Raw genomic sequence first — 19,523 nt, forward strand, 5'->3', positions numbered from 1 at the left:
GAGCTTCAACTTTCGCTCCGTCAAGCAGTTAAAAAGCTTTTAAAAACTGGTGGTCAGGGGTTTCTTTCATGTAAATGCAAATGGGGTTCAGTACTTTTAAATATAAATGTAAAAAGCAAACAATGTTGTGCAATTCCCGATGCCATAGTTCACTCATATGCTCAAACAAATGATACAGAACTATTTTTTTATAATTGTGTGGTCATTGAATAGAAAATCTAATAAGTGTTTCAATGCTTTTTAACGCAAAATCCATACTATAAATTATTGTACAAGTTATATGTGAATTTTAGTCGAATGTTGTACAAATTGTAATTTGCACAAGCACTTTTTTTACAATTGTAAGTCAAAATACAAATTATAATTTGTACGATTTTTTTGTACAAATTATAATTTGTACAAAATGATAACTTGTACACAACATATATATAATTGACCAATTTGGACCTTATTTTCGCAACTCCATGCATGGAGATGCTGCTTAACTCTATTTTATTCATTCATATACTAGGTTATATCAAAGAAAAAAGGTGTACATGTAAAATCAACAGTTCATACACACTTGCTAATATTGTTTCTGTAATTATACAACTCACTCATGTCATTACCAATAATTATCAAAATGTCATATTCTTCACAAAAGAAAATAAAATCAAATTTTTTCCCCATTACTCATTGATACTTATTCTTATTTTGGCATAATTATAAATAACTTTTTTATCTAAATTTAATAAGATGTCTTTCAATTTCATACTTTACAAAGTGTTAGAACATTAGCTCACAAGTACTGAGGGGTGACCCTCATAATGTAAAACATATAACTTTTTATGCAAAATGTTTTTCCCACCCCCTTAATTTATGTCCCAGTTATTTTTGTCCTTCATCCCAGACGACGATTTGCAAAATCTACATTAAATGTCTATTTGTTTACGTCCTGGATATGCTTGTAGTATTTGCCACTGGACGTTAGGCAAAAATCAATCAATCTATAATTCGATTTATATGAACTTACCGGTCCTTTGAGAAATGCTTATTCTTCATGGTTATCTGTTAAAAATTGTAGTGAGATTTTGGAATACATTGTATTTATTTAAGAATTAAATGTGTATTTAAAATCTTATTGGAGTGTAAAAGCGTTGACCGAAGCACATTTTGTATGAAGAGCATCACATATCAAAAATGTGCGCAATGCTGTATCTTCGACATTCGTAGATTTTATTAACTGCTGATATAGACTCTTTTAGGACGATTTTGATTCAAAAAAGTTATGCGACATTAATTTATTAGTTGTTTTCATCGTAAATACAACTGTATACAAATAAAACCATAGTGCTGGCTTAATTTTATTACTATTTTTATGTCCATTTCATTGAACTCAACTTTGGGTACAGTACTAGTATGTATACGTCATCATCTTTCTTGATTCTTTTTTATAGAAAGCCAACAAATCAAGAGTTTTAATGGTGGAATTCATGTTGTAAATGTCAACAGTCCAGCGCGTCTTTCTCGGCCTAGCTCCTGTCCACTACCGGGCTGTGCCTCGGAAAAGTTGCGCTATTTGTTGACCAACGACCAAATAACAAGATCTAATTATCAAATCAAGGAAGAAAATTATAATAAAAGGTAAGAACTCTGGAGTAATGCTTCTTGAGGTTTGAGATAAGACATCAGTGCTCGCTCACTTGGGAACACAGGTTTGTTTATTAAAAAAAAGTTTTTCCAAGCGGAAAATGTGAACACCGCAAGCAGAAAATACAAATGAGTATATGTAAAAAATTGTAAGTTTATTTAGCACATATATATATTATTGTAGAGTAAGAGCTTTGACAATAACATGTTTACATCATTTTTCAAAGACACGAGATTTGGGGTATATTTCAATGAAACAACGATCCAAAAATATGAAAACCAAAACGAAATGTATAGAGCTACGCGTACACTATTGAATTATAATAGACAACACCCATGGGAACCCGGGTATTGATAGAAGACACATTTTCTCTAGAGAAGGATAAAACAAAACCAAACCCATGTTGGAAAAGTACCATGTTATTAGCATGATAAAGACAACTCCAGTATCATTTGGTAAAGGCGTAGTTTTATAAGTTGCTCACGCTAAGGCTAAATTTTCCGAATCTACACAAGGTTCATATATTTCCTTAATCAATAAAACTCGTTCCTCTTGTGTGTGCCATCCTACCCCTGGCACTAGTTGTAAAAATTTTATTTCGACGATTTCTTGTTCATCGTCTCGATATTGCCTTTTTGCCGGACAGTAACTGTAGCTGTGTCAAAGCCTGTTATCTTATTGTACATAGACGTAGAAATGTTTTATACTGTAAATAACGTACTTATAAATATGTTTTAATAGACGAATTTTCTGTAATGTTTTAATGTTAAAGGCTCTATTTTATATCTATATTTTACTCTTAATGTGATGTTGTATTATATATTTTTGGGAGATGAGACTTAAATAAAATATTGAATTGAATTGAATTGAAATGCTAATTTTATGTTGGAGAGATTAACTTCCCGACTTCAAACCTTTCCGGACGCCGAATAAACCCATCATAGATACTTATGGCTTAAAATTTTGTACTCCAGACGCGTACTCTTTAAAACAATTTGGCATAAAAATATTAATTGTGTATTTTTTTTCAGATACTCAGAGCAAGAAGAGGTACAAACTCACACTAATTGTGAAATAAAACAGGTTTGTATAAACATTGTTATGCTTCTTAATTAAGTTTGTAATCTACTGTGGTGTATTTTAATTATCAGAGCCATGAATAAGGTCATGTTCTCAAGGGATGGGGGTGTATAGACCCAAATATTATTGTAATACAGATCCACAATAGATACGAATAAAAAAAAAAAAATAATTAAAAAGACTATATATATAAGATAGAGTGTGTCCACGCTCAAAAGTAAGCAGAGTGGACCAGAAATTTGTAATTTAATCAGAATATGTAGACCGCAGCAGCTGAATGGTTTTTCATGGAATACTCCATTCTTAATGTTTCTAAGATGTTTTGACTGTTTTCAAAAATAACAATTTATACGTTCCCTGACAGTACTAGAAACCAGAACATGATACATTATGTGAAAGGGATAAAGTAATCAGGATTTTAAAATTTTTTTAGAACTTGATATTGATTGCGGGTTTTTGACGGTTTTTGTTGCATTTATTCACAGTTTTTTTCTTTTTTTGTTGTTGGCTCAAGACGATTTAGAGCTTCTTCGTTATTGACGTATAACAAAAATCTCCTTTTATTCGTATCCATCTACATGAAGACCCTCCTACATGATTTCATTGAATTTTAATCATTTTTTTTAACAAATGTTAGATTTCCTTGCTAGTAACTTAAAAAATAATATGTCATTAAAATGGAGAGTTTCATATAGGACCTCACGGAATGAAATGTAAGGAATTATTGTGTGTATTTTGTACGGTAGCTTCGCATTTTGAACTCTCGCCTAAAACATATGAATTTATGCCATTTATTATGCGGTCTTTATTTGTTGATTGATTGGTTAATAGTTTAACGCAACCTCAGCACATATAGCCCATGTCAAGGCGAGAATGAATTTTTCCCAAATTACACATTACTTTTTATCTTTCTACCTATTGAAGCTATACCATTTTCAAATGCAACGAAACCAACGTGTTTTTTTTTAATATGGCTTTAGAACTTTAATCCTCATCCGGGATACTTGCAGTTTGATTGTTTTCTGATTACAGGAATTTCATTAGTTACTTATAAATATTACAACTACGTATACATGAATTACTCTACACTTACAGATTTATTTTATTACAGGATACTGAAGAAAACGATATTGCAAAAGTCCTACTCGACTTCTCCAGCCAGTCGGTTGATTCCTCTCAAGACAGCAGCTGATTTGAAATCAGTACATAGCGCCCGTCATTGAAATTACAAACAGGCTGCATTTTGTAGTTATGTTGCACTGGAACACAGTGTGTACGTGGGATTGTGCCACCTTTGTGTTGAAAATGATGATGTAGCGCAACTACCAACTTTATGATAAAAACATTATGTTTAGATTGACGTTACCTCCGTTGTATATACAATGCTTTCTCTCAAATTGTTATTGGTATCGCGTTTAATAACATATACAAAGGTTATGATTCCAACAATTTTGTAGCTCTTTTCACTTTCTGTTATAAAAATATAGGATACTTAAAAAAAACAATCGTAGAAATAAATTAGATCACACAAGTTTTTAAAGACAAAAAAATGTGTCTTACTGTATTTACACTAGTAGAATAGATAGAATAGTTAATTGGAATCTTTATTTTCAAGTTCTGAATGTATTTAAACATTTTTGTAGATTAGTGACCACAAATTTCATTTTTTTTTTTGTTCTTTGGTCGTGTCTTGTTATTTTGTGCATTAATAACATCTTCGATAAGACGTTTTCCTAAAAAGAACTTAGTCAGCATTTTGGCCAAATTGCGTCATTTTTTAAGTATCACTCAATTCAAATTAAGGATATTTAAAAGGAATAGAGAAAAATCTTCGTAGCAAGGAATAAAATACTCTGTACATAAAATACGGACACCTTGCATTTTTGTTTGTTAAAAATGAGATCAAGGAACGAAGTATTAAATTGTTGTGCCCTTTACAATATTGTTTGCTTGTTACAATTTTTAATGGATTAAAGTTAAATATTTTTAAATGTCGCAGACTTTTTATTCAAAAAGAGAGTATAAAGGAAATATAGATATAATTTTGTATCTTTGCATTGTTAAATAGCCTTCAGTTAGTTTTTGTCTTCTTAGTGCTCTCTTTACGGAAAAGAAGAAATTGGGGAACAAATAACATACATCTAGGCAGCGGAAAGTATAATAGAATCAATGTTATCAAGACAATGTACTTGTCTCCCTTTTCTCTTGTCATTCGAACCGCTTAAGAAGTCCGTAATACACATTGTAAATTGTCATTTAGAAATGCTATACAATAGGTCCACCAATTGGGCATGCGAACCACTCTTTGTTTATGAAGATTCTTTTAAGATTCAGATTTCTTGTAATTCCCCAACCTCAACATGATTAACCAGGCGAAAGTGTTTTGTAATTGAAACTGTATGACTTAATTTAAGTGCATATGCACTAAAAAAAATCTACTAGTAGAGTTGCAACCATCCGTGCAATGACATGTACAGGAAGATAATGTGTTTATTATTTAATTCACATATATAAGAGGGTCTGGAATGAGGTCCTTCATTTCTCTATTCTTTACCTTTTTATATTATTTTTCTCTAGCCTTATTTTTTACCCTTATTCTCTTTTCATTATATTCCAGCACCCCATTCTCCGTTCTTTATTTTTTTTGGCCAATTTTTCTCTATTTTTTGCTCTTTATTCTGCAATTTTTACCCATTATTCTCTATTCTGTAAACCCCACCAAGACCCTCAAATAACTATAAATTGTTTATTACGGAAATTTCATAAAAAGGAGAATGATCATTGGTTATAAATAATTGCACCCGACAACTTAAAAATATTATTCATTTAAAAGATAAAAGTAAACAAAATACTTTGTCCGTTTTGTCTCAACGCCCTTTCAATGTTGTTTACATAATCAAACGGTACAATGATGAACAAATTCACACACCCACTTTATCAGAACACTACTCGGATTAAAATCGACTCTATCAGAAGATATTTAAACCATATTGAGTTGAAAAGGTAGCGAACCAGGAAGATCTGTATACAAATATTTTCTTATTAATTTTATCAAATTATGAAAGATTTAACACCACTTGTAATAACTTTGGGGACGACCAAATATTTCGGTCAGGTAGCTATTCATAAATAGTCCACATTTATCTATTCCTGAATCAAACTTCAGTTGATTAAATTTCTCTATGTTGTCACCATAGGTCTCTTTTATGACATCAACGATCCCTGGTATATCTGTATGTCGCTTTGCCCAATGGGGACGTATTTTCTCATGACGAAATTGCTGGACAAACTATAAAAAAAGAATAAACAAATGTTACTTGGTGATATTTATTTTCTTCAGCATATTCTGTGTGGATAACATTTTTGGGGTTTTTGTATTAAATCACATAATAAGCATACAGTTCTATTATCTATAATGATTGATTGGCATACATTTGGCTTTTATGAATTTTTCAAGATGTTTTGTTATTCAACGAAATATTTTATCTTACCAATGTGTAAGGTCAATTATGCTAAGCGGAACACATATACGTTTACATGTTTACCCTAGCTGCCGGGAACCTTAGCTCTTATCGTCCTTTCTATGATTTTTTTTTAATTTGGGGGTCCGCTAAATTGTCTATGATTTTTTTCTTTTTAATTTCGGGGTCCGCTAAATTGTCAAATTATATCATTAGGACAATAAGGGCTGCGGTCCCGCAGCTTTGTCTATCCAATCTCCTCGTCTTGAATGTGTTTGTAATATTTTCCACTTGTGGATGAGACTAGATCTATCATTAACGTCAACGTGCTTTATCTTTCCCCTTGCAAATAATTGTTTACTTTGAAGGAAGGAAAGGCGTGTGAATATATTGATACATTTTTTTTCAATTCAATTATAAATTCATCAAAATGACGATTCTGATATACCATGTAAATCATACCTTGTTACAGGAGATTGTTTAGTATGATGGCTAGTGAAACGATATTCTATGAGGTTCTGGGTGGGGTTTACAGAGTAAATAAATAGGCCTAAAATTCAAAGAATACAGAAATGAAGGACCCTTCCCCATCCACCCCAACCAACCAACCAACCAGACCCTCGTATATATGGCAAAAAAACTCCGGGAAATAAATAAAAAGTTTGCTACAAAACGTACCCCTGTTAGAATTTATTGATACAGACCTACTGTATAACATCAACGGGAATACATCGAAGTACCATTTTTCTATGCAATTTATTAGCATGTTAAGATTTGTCTTCACCATAAAAATCAGAGCCTAAAGTTCTACCAATCACGAAAGTCGATATCATAGTACTTACATTTGCTGCTGTGTCATAAAATCCGAACTGTGTGGGCGGGGCTAGGAAGTCGATCACCATAGAACGGCCAGTATCGTCGACTTGCTGAATTCCGTTGTTTCCAAAACACAAATAACAATCCATGTTTTGAAGAAATCGTGGAAGGAAAGCGTTCATCGGAGACGATCCTGACGTTTTAACTTGGTTTTCTACTTTTTCTGCCATAAACTGCAATAGGAAATATTATTGTCACAAAAAAGAAAAGGCTTTTTTCTTTACTTATTCAATGTTTAAGAAAAATATAAGATGGCACGTTAACTGTACTGTTTATCGAAAAATAAAAATTCTACTGAGAAGTTTCGTATACCTTTAGGGATCTCGGTGGCCGAGTGGTCTAAGTAGTCGACTAACGGATCACTAGGCTGTCAACACTGAGGTTGTGAATTCGAATCCCGCACGCGACAAGTGCGTTCGACTCCAATCTTAATTGACTAGGATTGTCAGTTTTCCTACCGAAAGTCGGTGGTTTTCTCCGGGCACTCCAGCTTTCTCCACCATTAAAAACTGACCGCTACAAAATACCAGTAGTACCAATAGCGCTGAAAGTGGCGTTAAACACAAATCAATCAATCGTATACCTGTAACATTCAGTGTAAACGTGTCAATGCACTACAAACTTTAATGAATTATATGAGTTGCTTGATCGAAAAAAAAGTTAAGAAGCCTTAATGACAGAAAGAAAAAAAAAGACAAGAAAACTCTATACACATAAAATCCTAAATAATATGGACTTGAAAAATGACCGTAAAACTAAAGCTTTCTTCATTCTGGCATGCAAGGGACACACACTCTCTTCTTACTTAATATGAAGCAGAACTTCGCCCTTTTCTTTGAAAGAAAGAAAATCGTCTTCAAAATATATATTTTGCACCGCTACGATCGCCGTTATTTTTACCATTGCGGACAATTACGCCACCTTACCATAAACCTTGGACCAACCCCTGCTCAGTTTTCACTGTAAACTTCCGAGACTTCTGCCAGGGGCGAAGCTGCCGTTATGCACTTTAGGCACGTGCCTACACATAATTTTTTTCATAAATATTTTTTTTTTATTAAAAAAAATAAACAACATTATCTGTAGATGCACGCCAGTGAAGTTGTCAAAACTCTTTAATTATCGAATGTCATGTGTACACTTGTCTATCATCCTTAGTGAATGGAGTATGGATAGAATTGAATGTCATTATATTCCCCCTTATATAGAAACTATAAAACTTTGGTTCAGATCATTTCACTTCTATCAACAAATACTTGAATGAACCTCCACTTAGACACATGATTTTTTTTAATTAGTTAAAAACTAATATTGGCTTTCAACTACTTTTCACTTGGTCTTCATCCGACCTACAATAAAACCCTTGCCAAAGTTGGGCGTCCATTTGGCTGTGCAGGATGTATAAATACGCAGTCACGTCTGGTCAGAATGGGGACGTTAAATCCTATGCCTAGTGTTGAGAGAATGCCACGCTCTCTGCACGTTAAGAAACTTGCAACAACTCTGAGGGGTTCTTATGCGGTCTACTGAAAGGCAAAATTTCTGTTTCACCCAATAAACCCAAGTTTCGAATGCATGGCGATTCCAAATTTCCAGACCGTCGTCCTGGACGACCCCTTTTACAGGACCTAGCTACCTGTTGTATCTATTGTAAATTTGTTTTTGTCCTGAACATGCATGAACTATTTGCCACTGGACGTTTAGCAATCAATTAATTAATCAACTAGCTCTAACGGTGAAGGTTTCTTTTAAATGTACATTGTCGGATCGTCAATATGTAATATCAATTGACGTATGTATCAATTATCCTCAATCAGAAAGGAATAGATATGAAAATACTAAACAGGTTGCGCTGCTTAATAAAGGGCTACGCTGATCCACGCTGGGCAATGCATATTGTTAATATTTATTTATATATATTTCCGATTGTACTGCCAGTTAATTCATCAGTCAGATGTAATTGTAAAATTATGTATATTACAATTTCTTCGAAATTTTTTTCATGTATATTATCATGATTGATAAAATGACCAGTTTTCATGTTTTTCTGTACACCAAATTTTGCAACTAAAATTCTGAAAACTGTTTCCTGTCGGGTGGCTTCGACCCCCTGAACCCCCTACCAGGGCTCTGCCCTGGACCTGCTGGGGGCCTTGAGCGGTCCCCAGACTCCCTGCCGCAATTTGTGCCTACAGTTAATTGGATACATAGCTACGCCCCTGTCTGCTGACTCTCATCACATGAATACTATTTACCTTGAATGCTCGGAGTGGACGTGAAAATGAATTATCAATATTCAATACAAAAGCGGCACTGGTTTCCGATCCATGCTTCGGTGGTAAAATGGTGGGAAATGCATCTACCAAGTAATGATAACTCTCGGACGGAAGCAGCTTTGCTATGTTCAGTGCACCCTAGAATTAAAGCTAAATGTATATCAGGTTTCCTAGTATTTGTTTTATTCTCTAATGTTATATATTGTCATATCAAATGTTTATTCCCTTCGGGTCCCTCAATTGGAGTAAAATATTCTTCTGTTGCCTAGTTGCCTAGCATTTAAGAAAGAAAACGAAAGAAAAAACAAGCTTATATTTTTTTTCTTATTTTTTTTTTGTAAATGTTACATATTTGTATTGTTTATTGTTTATATATATTTTTGTGTTATTTAGTAGAAATCAAATTGTTTGGATTGTATACTAATACATATCTTCTTGCTATCGTGGCATCGTTTTGACAATTAAAATGTGATGGTTACGCCCTAGTATTAGAAATTAAATCACGTATGAAACAAAATAAGAAGTCATTGGTTTAACTTGGTCAACAAAGACTTGAACTGACCTTTCCTCTCAGTATTCCTGTTTCATTTCCACCAGATATTGATCCCCCGGTTGGCAAATAGACTGGACCTTGTATCATGTGATTACCAGGTACAGCATCAACCAATACAATTGTCCTGTTGAAGAGAAATCATCTAATTAGTTCCTGGTATTGAAAATGAAAATATCGGTCACAGTCACGGTAATATATTTATCAATTATGGACTTTTTACGAGGTCAATATACGTTATATATGGACCTGTTCAGATGATATTGACAGAGGACGAAGTCAATACGTTATATATGGACCTGTTCAGATTATATTGACCGAGGACGAAGTCAATATGTAATATATGGACCTGTTCATATTAAATTGACCGAGGACGAAGTCAATACGTTATATATGGACCTGTTCAGATTAAATTGACCGAGGACGAAGTCCGTGGTTCAATATAATCTAACAGGTCCATACATAACGTATTGACTGAGTGAAAGTCCTTAATTTATATATTACATGTGTCCAGTAAATAGTGTATTATGGAAACGAACCTTAACGTTCTCTCTGTGTATTTTACATTGTATTTTGCAAGATTTTTAATATTGACAATCTATATAAATAGAAACAGCATTTTGCAAGATTTGTTATATTGACCGTCAATATATATATATAAACAGAAACATTGCGTTTTTCAAGATTTTTTATATTGACCGTCAATATATATAATTATATAAATAGAAACATAGAGTCCATATCCTGTCTAGATCCTTAATTTGCATCACGTGATCGTAATAACCAATGAAAAAAGTAGAATCCTACACCATATGTAATATTTATATTGTCAATCGAGGCGAAGCCGAGTTTACTATAGTTTACTATAGTTTTAGGAACTGTAAATTAAAAAAAAAAGTTTATTCTCTAGTGAAACTGGTTCATTTTTTTCTCTTTTTGGTGTTTAAGCGATTTTTGTCGGAGCTCTGTTGATTTGAATTCGACGAACCATTATTTTTTTTACATTCAGCAAACATCTTATTTAAAAAAAATTAAGATAAAGAAGACCCCACGAAATAATGTTATAATATGCAATTATGATATTCAACGATGAAAAGTGCACGCTACCTATACAAGTGTGATGTTTATAGCAATTTTAAAGAAACTAAAACCCCTACCTAAGCCATACAAGGTCCCTTTTAACTGTCCAAGAATTGAGAACTGTTTTATTATGCCTAAACACTTCTTCCTCTTCTGGAGTCACAGAATTAAATGGATACCAAGATATTTCCGTTAGGAAATGTGACGTGACTACGTTTTTCAAGTTAGTTTGGTTATAGAACAAATCTTCTAACGGTACAAATTGATTTTGTACTTTAGCAATAAGCGTCCCGTTGACTTGGATTGTGATGTCATACATAACTCCCATCATTCCAAGATTACACATTAGTGCCTTCATAAGTTCTGGACGTTTTTCTTTGGAAAAACGTAGCAAACGACCGCGAGCGTTTACTAAGCGCATTTCCACCACATAACCACTCCAAGTTGGAGCACTCCAGGATGAACCCTAAATGTAGGAAAAAAACATTAAACTTTATGTAAACAGTCAAGGGAACTTTTACCTGTAGTAATACGTACCGAACGAGAAACAAATGTTTTAACAGACAAAATCCAATCAATAGAATAAATCTCACTGGTCATTGGAAGTCAATTGATTATTAAAATTTGCGGGAAGGGAAGTAGTGTTTTTATATATATTTCATCAAATTCGATAATATGATGGATGTCTTAGAAAATTGTAAGTAAGATCCAATCAAATGTGTTCAAAAGAATTGGCTTTATACACGTGTTTTTCTTTAAAAACATTCTCTTTACAAAATATAAATAAGATGTGGTATGAGTGTCAATGAGACAACTCCCCATCAAGTCACAATGTATAAAAAGTAAACAATTATAGGTCAAAAAGTACGGCCTTCAACACGGAGCCTTGGTTCACACCGAACAGCAAGCTATAAAGGGCCCCGAAATGACTAGTGTAAAACAATTCAAACAGGAACACCAACGGTATAATCTATATAAGAAACGAGAAACACCTATGAACTACACCAACAAACGACAACCACTGAACCACAGGCTCCTGACTTAGGACAGGTGCATAAAAATACAGAGGGTTTAAACGTTTTAACAGGCGCCAACCTTCACCCTAACCTGATACAGTAGTGTAACATTACAACATAAAAAGTAAGCATACACAAAACGAATAAGTTTGATCTATGACACAATATAAATACAATATTAAAACGTAGGTGCCTAACATAGCCGTTACAGGTATTAATAAAAAAAAAGATGAGTAAGAGTGTCAATAAGCCAATTCTAACCTGGGACAAAATGGCGTTAAATAAAACAACGTACACAGGTAAATTTAAATGTAAAATAATTTTGTTGTTAGGAGTACGGAAATGTTTTAACAAAATTTATAAATTAGTTGTCCATTTCACCTGGTAAACGATCAATAACTCATTTAAGCAGCTTTTGTCTTCCGTCGGTGAAATTTGCTGCAACTATGAATATTTATTACCATCATTAGACATTTTACTACTATTAAGGCATTTCTTTCTTTGTTTTTATTAACCTGGATGTATAGCAATGTGCAAATTGTGGTTACTTACATTCCAAATTATTTTTTAAAAATAGAAATCTTCGTACCTCACTGATCGATTTGTGTTGCCCCACGGCACGTGTTCCTACAAAAATGGATCACATATATACTTACATGTGTAGATGAGGCTACCATTCCACCAACTGTAGCATTGACAATTAGAGGCTGTGACAACATGGAGAGACCATTCTTTACCAGAAACTTATTCAAGTCATATTCTAATACTCCAGTTACTACAGTGACGGTATAATACGACCTTTCTGAGTTCTAAAATAGCATACTAACATAATTTATTATCATGTTGATGGAAATGACACCATTGTGCGAAGAAATGTTAAGGAAAATAAAGAAGAACTGGTAGGACACATGAGCTAGCATACACTCTTTTTCTAGTGACTAAACTTTCCTCTCTTTAACACTGTCGACTCAATCAACATAAATCTTCCTATTGAATTCATTGTTATTTTTTTCTCGTCATGAATATGCATAAATCGTCCTGAATTTGCATTAATCCTCCTGAGTTTATGTATTCGTGATTGATTAACACCCTCTCATTTTTCGTTTTAATCTTTAGATTTATAGGTGCTGAAAGAATCATTAGAATCTTTGGGTTTTTGTTTTGATTATTGTTAACTTAAATATATAATATTCACCGGTTTGTGAAGTTCCATTCGAGGGCCATCATGACGCTCTAGCTCTCTGACATCCATAGAGATCTGCCCTTCATCCGGGTACAACGGAGAACGTGTATGACCGCCCCCTGTTGCCCGTATGTGAATTCCTGTCATGGCCGCTGCCTTGACTACTCTTTGAACTTCCCAGATAGTTTGAGGTTTCACATAGAATAAATGGTCAATTATGATAGTTTTATCCCAGTTAACAAACTGTCTTATATCTACCCTTGGACCTCTAAGTCCAATAAAATAGTCCAATAGTCTTAACTGACTTCTCATCCTGGCATAGACGGCTGAAATGAACACGTACGTAATGTAAATCTCAAGTGTTTTATGCTGTTTACAATTACTTCAAACTCAATCCTTAGAAAAAAAACTGCATTGCAACTTTTTTACGTTTACAGATTAAAATAATCAGACAATTGCCCATCATTGTTTACCGCTGCATTAGAATGAAATTTAAAGTATACAAGTTTAGTTCACAATGTCGTAGACGCGTTTGTAAACTCAGTTTAGAACCACCAAATCTATCTTCATTGCAGCAAATACCTAGTGCAGTCTTCCCATATTATGTAGGATAATGTTGGCTTATAGTAGTGACAAATCAAGAAAAAAAGGTGCTTATTTTACGACTTTAATGAACCGGCATTACTTTAGGCATTACATGATTTTTTTTGCAAAGCCAATACCTAAAGCGTACTTTTTTTGCTCTGTCGTAGCCATTTTCTATGGCGCATTTTTTCATAAAATAGAAAGAGAAAGAAATCTTGATGTCTTTATTCGAAATGCAACCCGACAAAGTCTGTTACTTTTGTTGTTTTCTTATAGTCCCCAAACTCTTGATTTGATATTTTATATAGAGTTTAAGTGCTGAGTCATATTATAAAACTATAGTTCCTTCTATTTAGTCTGATTTTTGTAGGTAGGACGGTCCATTAAAGTTGAAAACTTGTTGACTTGGTCATTCCACTATTAAGGTTGCAACTAGATTCTTTCTGTTAACGGACACAATTATTACAAGGTAATGAAAAGTAAAAGAGAGGCGAAAAATACCAAATGGACATTCAAACTCATATGTCGAAAATAAACTGACTATGACATGGCAAAAAAAAAAGAAAAAGACCAAAAAACTAACACCAGTATACAAAACACAACATACTTCGAATATTACTAGAAATAACTTAACAGTGTATGGTTCTGTCATAGAATGGTATAAAGGCATAAAATAAATAATTGATTGGTTGTAGCAGGTAAAACGTCCAACTACAAATATTTTTTGCATATTCGGGGCATCAATATGTAAACACTATACCACGCGGAGGATCTAAAATGGGGGACCAGGATAAATTATTTGCTTTATAAATTACTTAAGCAAATAAAATGTATGCAAATATTACGAATAACTTATTTCTATCTGAAATTATAAATAAAGTATCTATACAAATAAGCTTACCATCGCTTCTTGCAATTTCGTCCATCTCGGCAACATTGTCCCCGGCAGCTCTACGATTTCTAGTGTTGTAATTTTCTTTCGCTTCATTCTCTGGTGATAGCATCACGAATGAAAACAACATCAGTAATTTAGGAGCATTCATATTGTATTTCTCAATTTCAGAGATAAACAAATGTTGTTGTAAAATCAATCTGTATTTGATGATCTCTAAAGAGTGCAATTACAGCGCAAATTTAGAGCTGTTTCTTTTTTCTTTTTTTTTTATCTCCTATCAAATATTCCTTCCAACGGGTTTCAATTTTACCCTTATATATATTTCTAAGCTTAAAATGATGGTATATGAAGCCGTTTTTATATTGAAATTACTAATTTATCCGCATCTCACGTTTCATGTGCATGAATGTCTGTTTAAATCTGAAAAAGGGGTGCATACATCCTGGTTCTGCATCACGATAACTTTGACCCAGGAAGTTCAGAAAACAAATTAAAAGTAGAGGAGCACTTCAGTCTATGGAAATTGCGAGTCGAGAAAACTGTTTTTTATGTGAAGTAACTTTAATTTCTAATATTATATGGTAATTATGAAGACACTCCATGATAAAAAAAGATGTTTTCGACAATGAAAAATATGTTTGATATTAAAAAAATATCAATAGATCAAGTCTGGAATAAATTCACGCGACAAACAGGAGAGTTTTGTGTATAACTATCAATCAATAGAGTCTAAAATCGGTTATTACTTGCCTTTCAATGTCGTTTTAAAGAAAAAGAAACAAGGCTAGATTTATTTGTGAACTCTCAACATATCGTTTAAATACAAACAAAAATTAAGTCCTGAAATATGTTCAAAAGTAAATTAATAGCAAGTTTGTGTCCGTGGAAAAATTGTGCTATGTTTTTCTTTTGAAAAATAAATGATTAAATGCTATTTATTTCATTGTAGATGCAGTATTTTTTTAGTGTTACTACAGTAGTTTTTTGTTGTAACTAAAAGTTTTATTCTAAATGAGGTATCAATTTGGCTCACTGCTGAACGTAAAAAGTATTTTGTTAAAAGCATCTTTCGACCTGAAAAGCAACGGAAACCTATATTTTTGGATTACTGTTCTAATATTTTTTCTTCAATTCTAGCAAGGTTTCGTATCTCGAAAAAGGCTACTATTGCCGCATATGGGGAAATTAATCTATAACAGGCTAATAGAGGAACAGTCAGTTAATGAGGCCCCGGACAGAATAGAGAATAATGGGCATAGTTTACAGAAAAATGGACAAAAATAAAGATTAGAGAAAAAATAGGGCAAGAAAGAATAAAGAATAGAGAATAATGGGGTGCTAAAATATAAAGAATATAGAATAATGTGCAAAAAATATAACAAATAGTGAAATGTGACCTAAAATTATAAGATTATATTGTCTGTCTGGATATTTCTTTGTATCAAGAATAGTATTTCTCTGTCTGTGTGGATATTTACAGCATGACCTATGATACAATCGAATAATTCGGAAGAATAGTCACAGTAGCTACATTAAAATTCCGCCAAAGCACCACCATTTAAAAAATAGAATTACTCAGTATATTCATCGACTTGGAGTACAGTGCAATATTGAAAGGGGAAATCAAAATTTATCGATTCTCAGTCAAACTCAGTAAGGATCCGTCTGAACTCCATTTAATTGATAACTTTAATAACACGTATTGTTACCTTGACGAAGTTTTTGTTTTAAATAATCAAGAATTCTGTATTTATACTGAAATGTACCAAAGGGAACTTCGTTTAAATAAATCTGATATTTATAGCAATTATTTTCCTTTTCTAAATTTGAATATTTCAGTTTCACTTGGGAAGATGAAAGCTAAATTTTACGATAAAACGTTTCCTATAGTTAATTTTCCCTTCTTTTGGACAGTGATGATCCTTTGGTCTCTTCTTACGGTATATATATATTTCTCAACTCGTTCGCTATGCCCCTTTCTGTAGTGACTATGGCATGGTATTGGTTGCAAAAATTTGATATTTTTCATTTAAATGCAATATATCTTATTTAATTGGTATATTTCTTCATTTAAATGCAATATTTCTTATTTAATTGGTATATTTCTTCATTTAAATGCAATATTTTTTTATTTGAATGGTATATTTTTTCATTTAAATGCAATATTTTTTTATTCAGATGGTATAATTTTTCATTCAAATGGTATAATTTTTCATTCAAATGGTATAATTTTCATTCAAATGCAATATTTTTTATTCAAATGGTATAATTTTTCATTCAAATGCAATATTTTTTATTAAAATGGTATAATTTTTCATTCAAATGGTATAATTTTTCATTCAAATGGTATAATTTTCATTCAAATGCAATATTTTTTATTCAAATGGTATAATTTTCATTCAAATGCAATATTTTTTATTCAAATGATATAATTTTTCATTCAAATGGTATAATTTTTCATTCAAATGGTATAATTTTCATTCAAATGCAATATTTTTTATTCAAGTGGTATAAAATGTCATTTGAATGCAATATTTTTTATTCAATTGGTATAGTAGTTTTTTATTTATATGCAATAATTGCATTATGGGAAATTCTTTTACGTCATAAGGTCAAATTTGCAACAACGTTTGTGATTGGTCGGAAATTGTTTGGATTTCTCCCCTTTCTTTCTAAACATGGGTGACCAAAAATAAAAAAAACGCGTCAGAATATCGCCCCTCTAACTAAATCTAACGTTCGTGCGAGTCCTGCACTGGCTGTTAAAATCTTGTGGTCATAACTAGTATTTCTATTGCAAAATTTCGATGGTCAAAACGTTCGGTCCACTTTTCAAAAACCGTTTCATTGTATATGGATTTATATGCAAGTATATCGGTTTTTTTAAATAGATTAGACACCGTTGGTTTTCCCGTTTGAATGGTTTTACACTACTAATTTTTTGGGTGCCCTTATAGCTTGCTGTTCGGTGTGAGCCAAGGCTCCGTGTTGAAGACCGTACGTTGACCTTTAATGGTTTACATTTACAAATTATGACTTGGATGGAGAGTTGTCTCATCGGCACTCATACCACATCTTCTTATATCTATATACAACGTCAACCAGACGTTTCACAGACTGTTTTATTTCTTATTCTTTAACTTAGAGGCAAAAAACGCCAAATATTGGTAAAAGTCGTCATTAAAGCCGAGCAAAAACTCGAATAACGAGACGACTGACGATTTCGACCATGTTGACTTATTTGTAGATCTTAATTGTCTTGCTGATCATTTTTGCTATTAAAAGTGACTATCTATCTGTTATGATGGTTTTCAAGATAATAGGCAAAAACACTAAAAAATGTTAAAAATCGTCATTAAAAAACAAGAACTTTTATAATAAGTCGACTGAAGATTTTAGTTCTACTGACTTATTTGTAGATCTTGTCTAGCTAATAATTCTTGCTATCTAAAGTGTCTATCTTTCTATTATAGTTTTTTTAGATAATAGGCAAAAATATTAAAAATTCGTAAAAATTGTCATTAAACATGTAAAGAGCAATACTCCAATAACGAGTCGACTGAAGAATACTTATTTGCAGATCGTCTTGCTGGTCATTTTTGTTATTTAAAGTTTCTATCTATCTATTGTAGTCTTTAAGATAAAAGACAAACACGCAAAAAATGGTAATAATAGATAACACTTGCAAATCTTATTTGATCGTAACGGAATATTTATATCATAATATCATGCGAAAATATTCCGTTCGTGATTAATTGGCACCTTTTCATTCTTCGTTTTAATCTTTCGATTTATAGTTGCTGAAATAGTCCTTAGTATCTTTGTTTTTCTTGTTTTTTGTTTTGTTATTGGGAACTTAAATTATATAATATTCACCGGTTTGTGAAGTTCTATTCGAAGGCCATCATGACGCTCTAGCTCTCTGACATCCATAGAGATCTGCCCTTCATCCGGGTACAATGGGGAACGTGTATAACCAACCCCCGTTGCCCGTATGTGAATTCCTGTCATGGCCGCTGCCTTTACTACTCTTTGAACTTCCCAGAGAGTTTTCGGTTTCACATAGAATAAATGGTCAATTATAATAGTTTTATCCCAGTAAACAAACTGTCTTATATCTACCCTTGGACCTCTAGGTCCAATAAAATAGTCCAACAGTCTTAACTGACTTCTTATCCTGGCATAGACGGCTGAAATGAACACGTACGTAATGTAAATCTCAAATGTTTTATATAAAAATAAGGAGATATGGTATGATTGCCAATGAGACAACTATCCACCAAAGTTCAAATGAAGTGGATGTAAGCAATTATAGGCAACCGTACGGCCTTCAACAATGAAAATACCAATACCGTATAGTTGACTATAAAAGGCCCCGACATGAATAATATGAAAAATTCAATTGAGAAAAGTAACGGCATAATTCATAACCAAACAATTTACGAAAAACAAATAGGACACACATGAACCAACGACAACCACTGAACTACAGGCTTCTAACTTGATCTGACATGAAAAATATGAAACAATTCAATTGAGAAAACAAACGGCCTAATGTTTAACCAAACAATTTACGAAATACAAATAGGACAGACATGAACCAACGACAACCACTGAACTACAGGTTTCTAATTTGGGACAGGCACATAAAGAATATGGCGGGGTTAAACATGTTTGAAGACGCCAACCCTCCCCTAACATGGGACAGTTGTGTAACAGTTCAACAAAAGAACAAAACAAAAATCAGTCAAAAAGGGCTGAGCACATCAGATCGATACAAAGCAGAAAAAAACATCCAAAAACAGAGACCGGACGTGGCAGGGTATTTATACATCCCTCACAACAAAAAATACACAAAGTACAGATCTGAGAGTACTCGCAGTTACTCCCA

At 32.8% G+C, this 19,523-nt stretch overlaps 1 protein-coding gene and 1 long non-coding RNA gene across 3 annotated transcripts; one reads left to right on the plus strand and one right to left on the minus strand.

Moving 5' to 3' along the window:
• The first annotated feature begins 1,108 nt into the window (after positions 1-1,108).
• LOC127712738 (uncharacterized) lies at positions 1,109-3,926 on the plus strand. Its single transcript, XR_007987299.1, has 3 exons — positions 1,109-1,623; positions 2,662-2,713; positions 3,822-3,926. It is a non-coding gene; the product is annotated as an uncharacterized LOC127712738 (long non-coding RNA).
• LOC127712723 (uncharacterized) lies at positions 1,770-18,585 on the minus strand. Of its 2 annotated transcripts, XM_052219328.1 has the most exons (8): positions 14,639-15,077; positions 13,165-13,478; positions 12,626-12,778; positions 11,031-11,419; positions 9,886-10,000; positions 9,303-9,461; positions 7,014-7,220; positions 1,770-5,999 (listed from the first exon to the last, which is right to left on the minus strand). In XM_052219328.1, the coding sequence occupies exons 1-8, from the start codon at positions 14,778-14,780 to the stop codon at positions 5,778-5,780; spliced, it is 1,701 nt and encodes a 566-aa protein (XP_052075288.1). In that variant the 5' UTR covers positions 14,781-15,077; the 3' UTR covers positions 1,770-5,777. The 2 variants fall into 2 exon arrangements, with proteins under 2 accessions (XP_052075288.1, XP_052075289.1); XM_052219329.1 differs by lacking the exons at positions 13,165-13,478; positions 14,639-15,077 and adding an exon at positions 18,509-18,585.
• Positions 18,586-19,523: the final 938 nt, after the last annotated feature.

The sequence above is a fragment of the Mytilus californianus genome, unplaced genomic scaffold, assembly GCF_021869535.1.
Source record: "Mytilus californianus isolate M0D057914Y unplaced genomic scaffold, xbMytCali1.0.p SCAF_8, whole genome shotgun sequence".
Taxonomy (NCBI): Eukaryota; Metazoa; Mollusca; class Bivalvia; order Mytilida; family Mytilidae; genus Mytilus; species Mytilus californianus.

Excerpts from the sequence above, each read along its gene's own strand:
- LOC127712723 (XM_052219328.1), bottom strand. The coding sequence starts at position 14,780 with ATGAATGCTCCTAAATTACTGATGTTGTTTTCATTCGTGATGCTATCA. Across the intron at positions 12,779-13,164 it reads GAATGGAACTTCACAAACCG|AACTCAGAAAGGTCGTATTA; the intron begins GTGAATATTATA and ends ATGCTATTTTAG. Across the intron at positions 10,001-11,030 it reads AGGGACCTTGTATGGCTTAG|GACAATTGTATTGGTTGATG; the intron begins GTAGGGGTTTTA and ends TCTCTTCAACAG.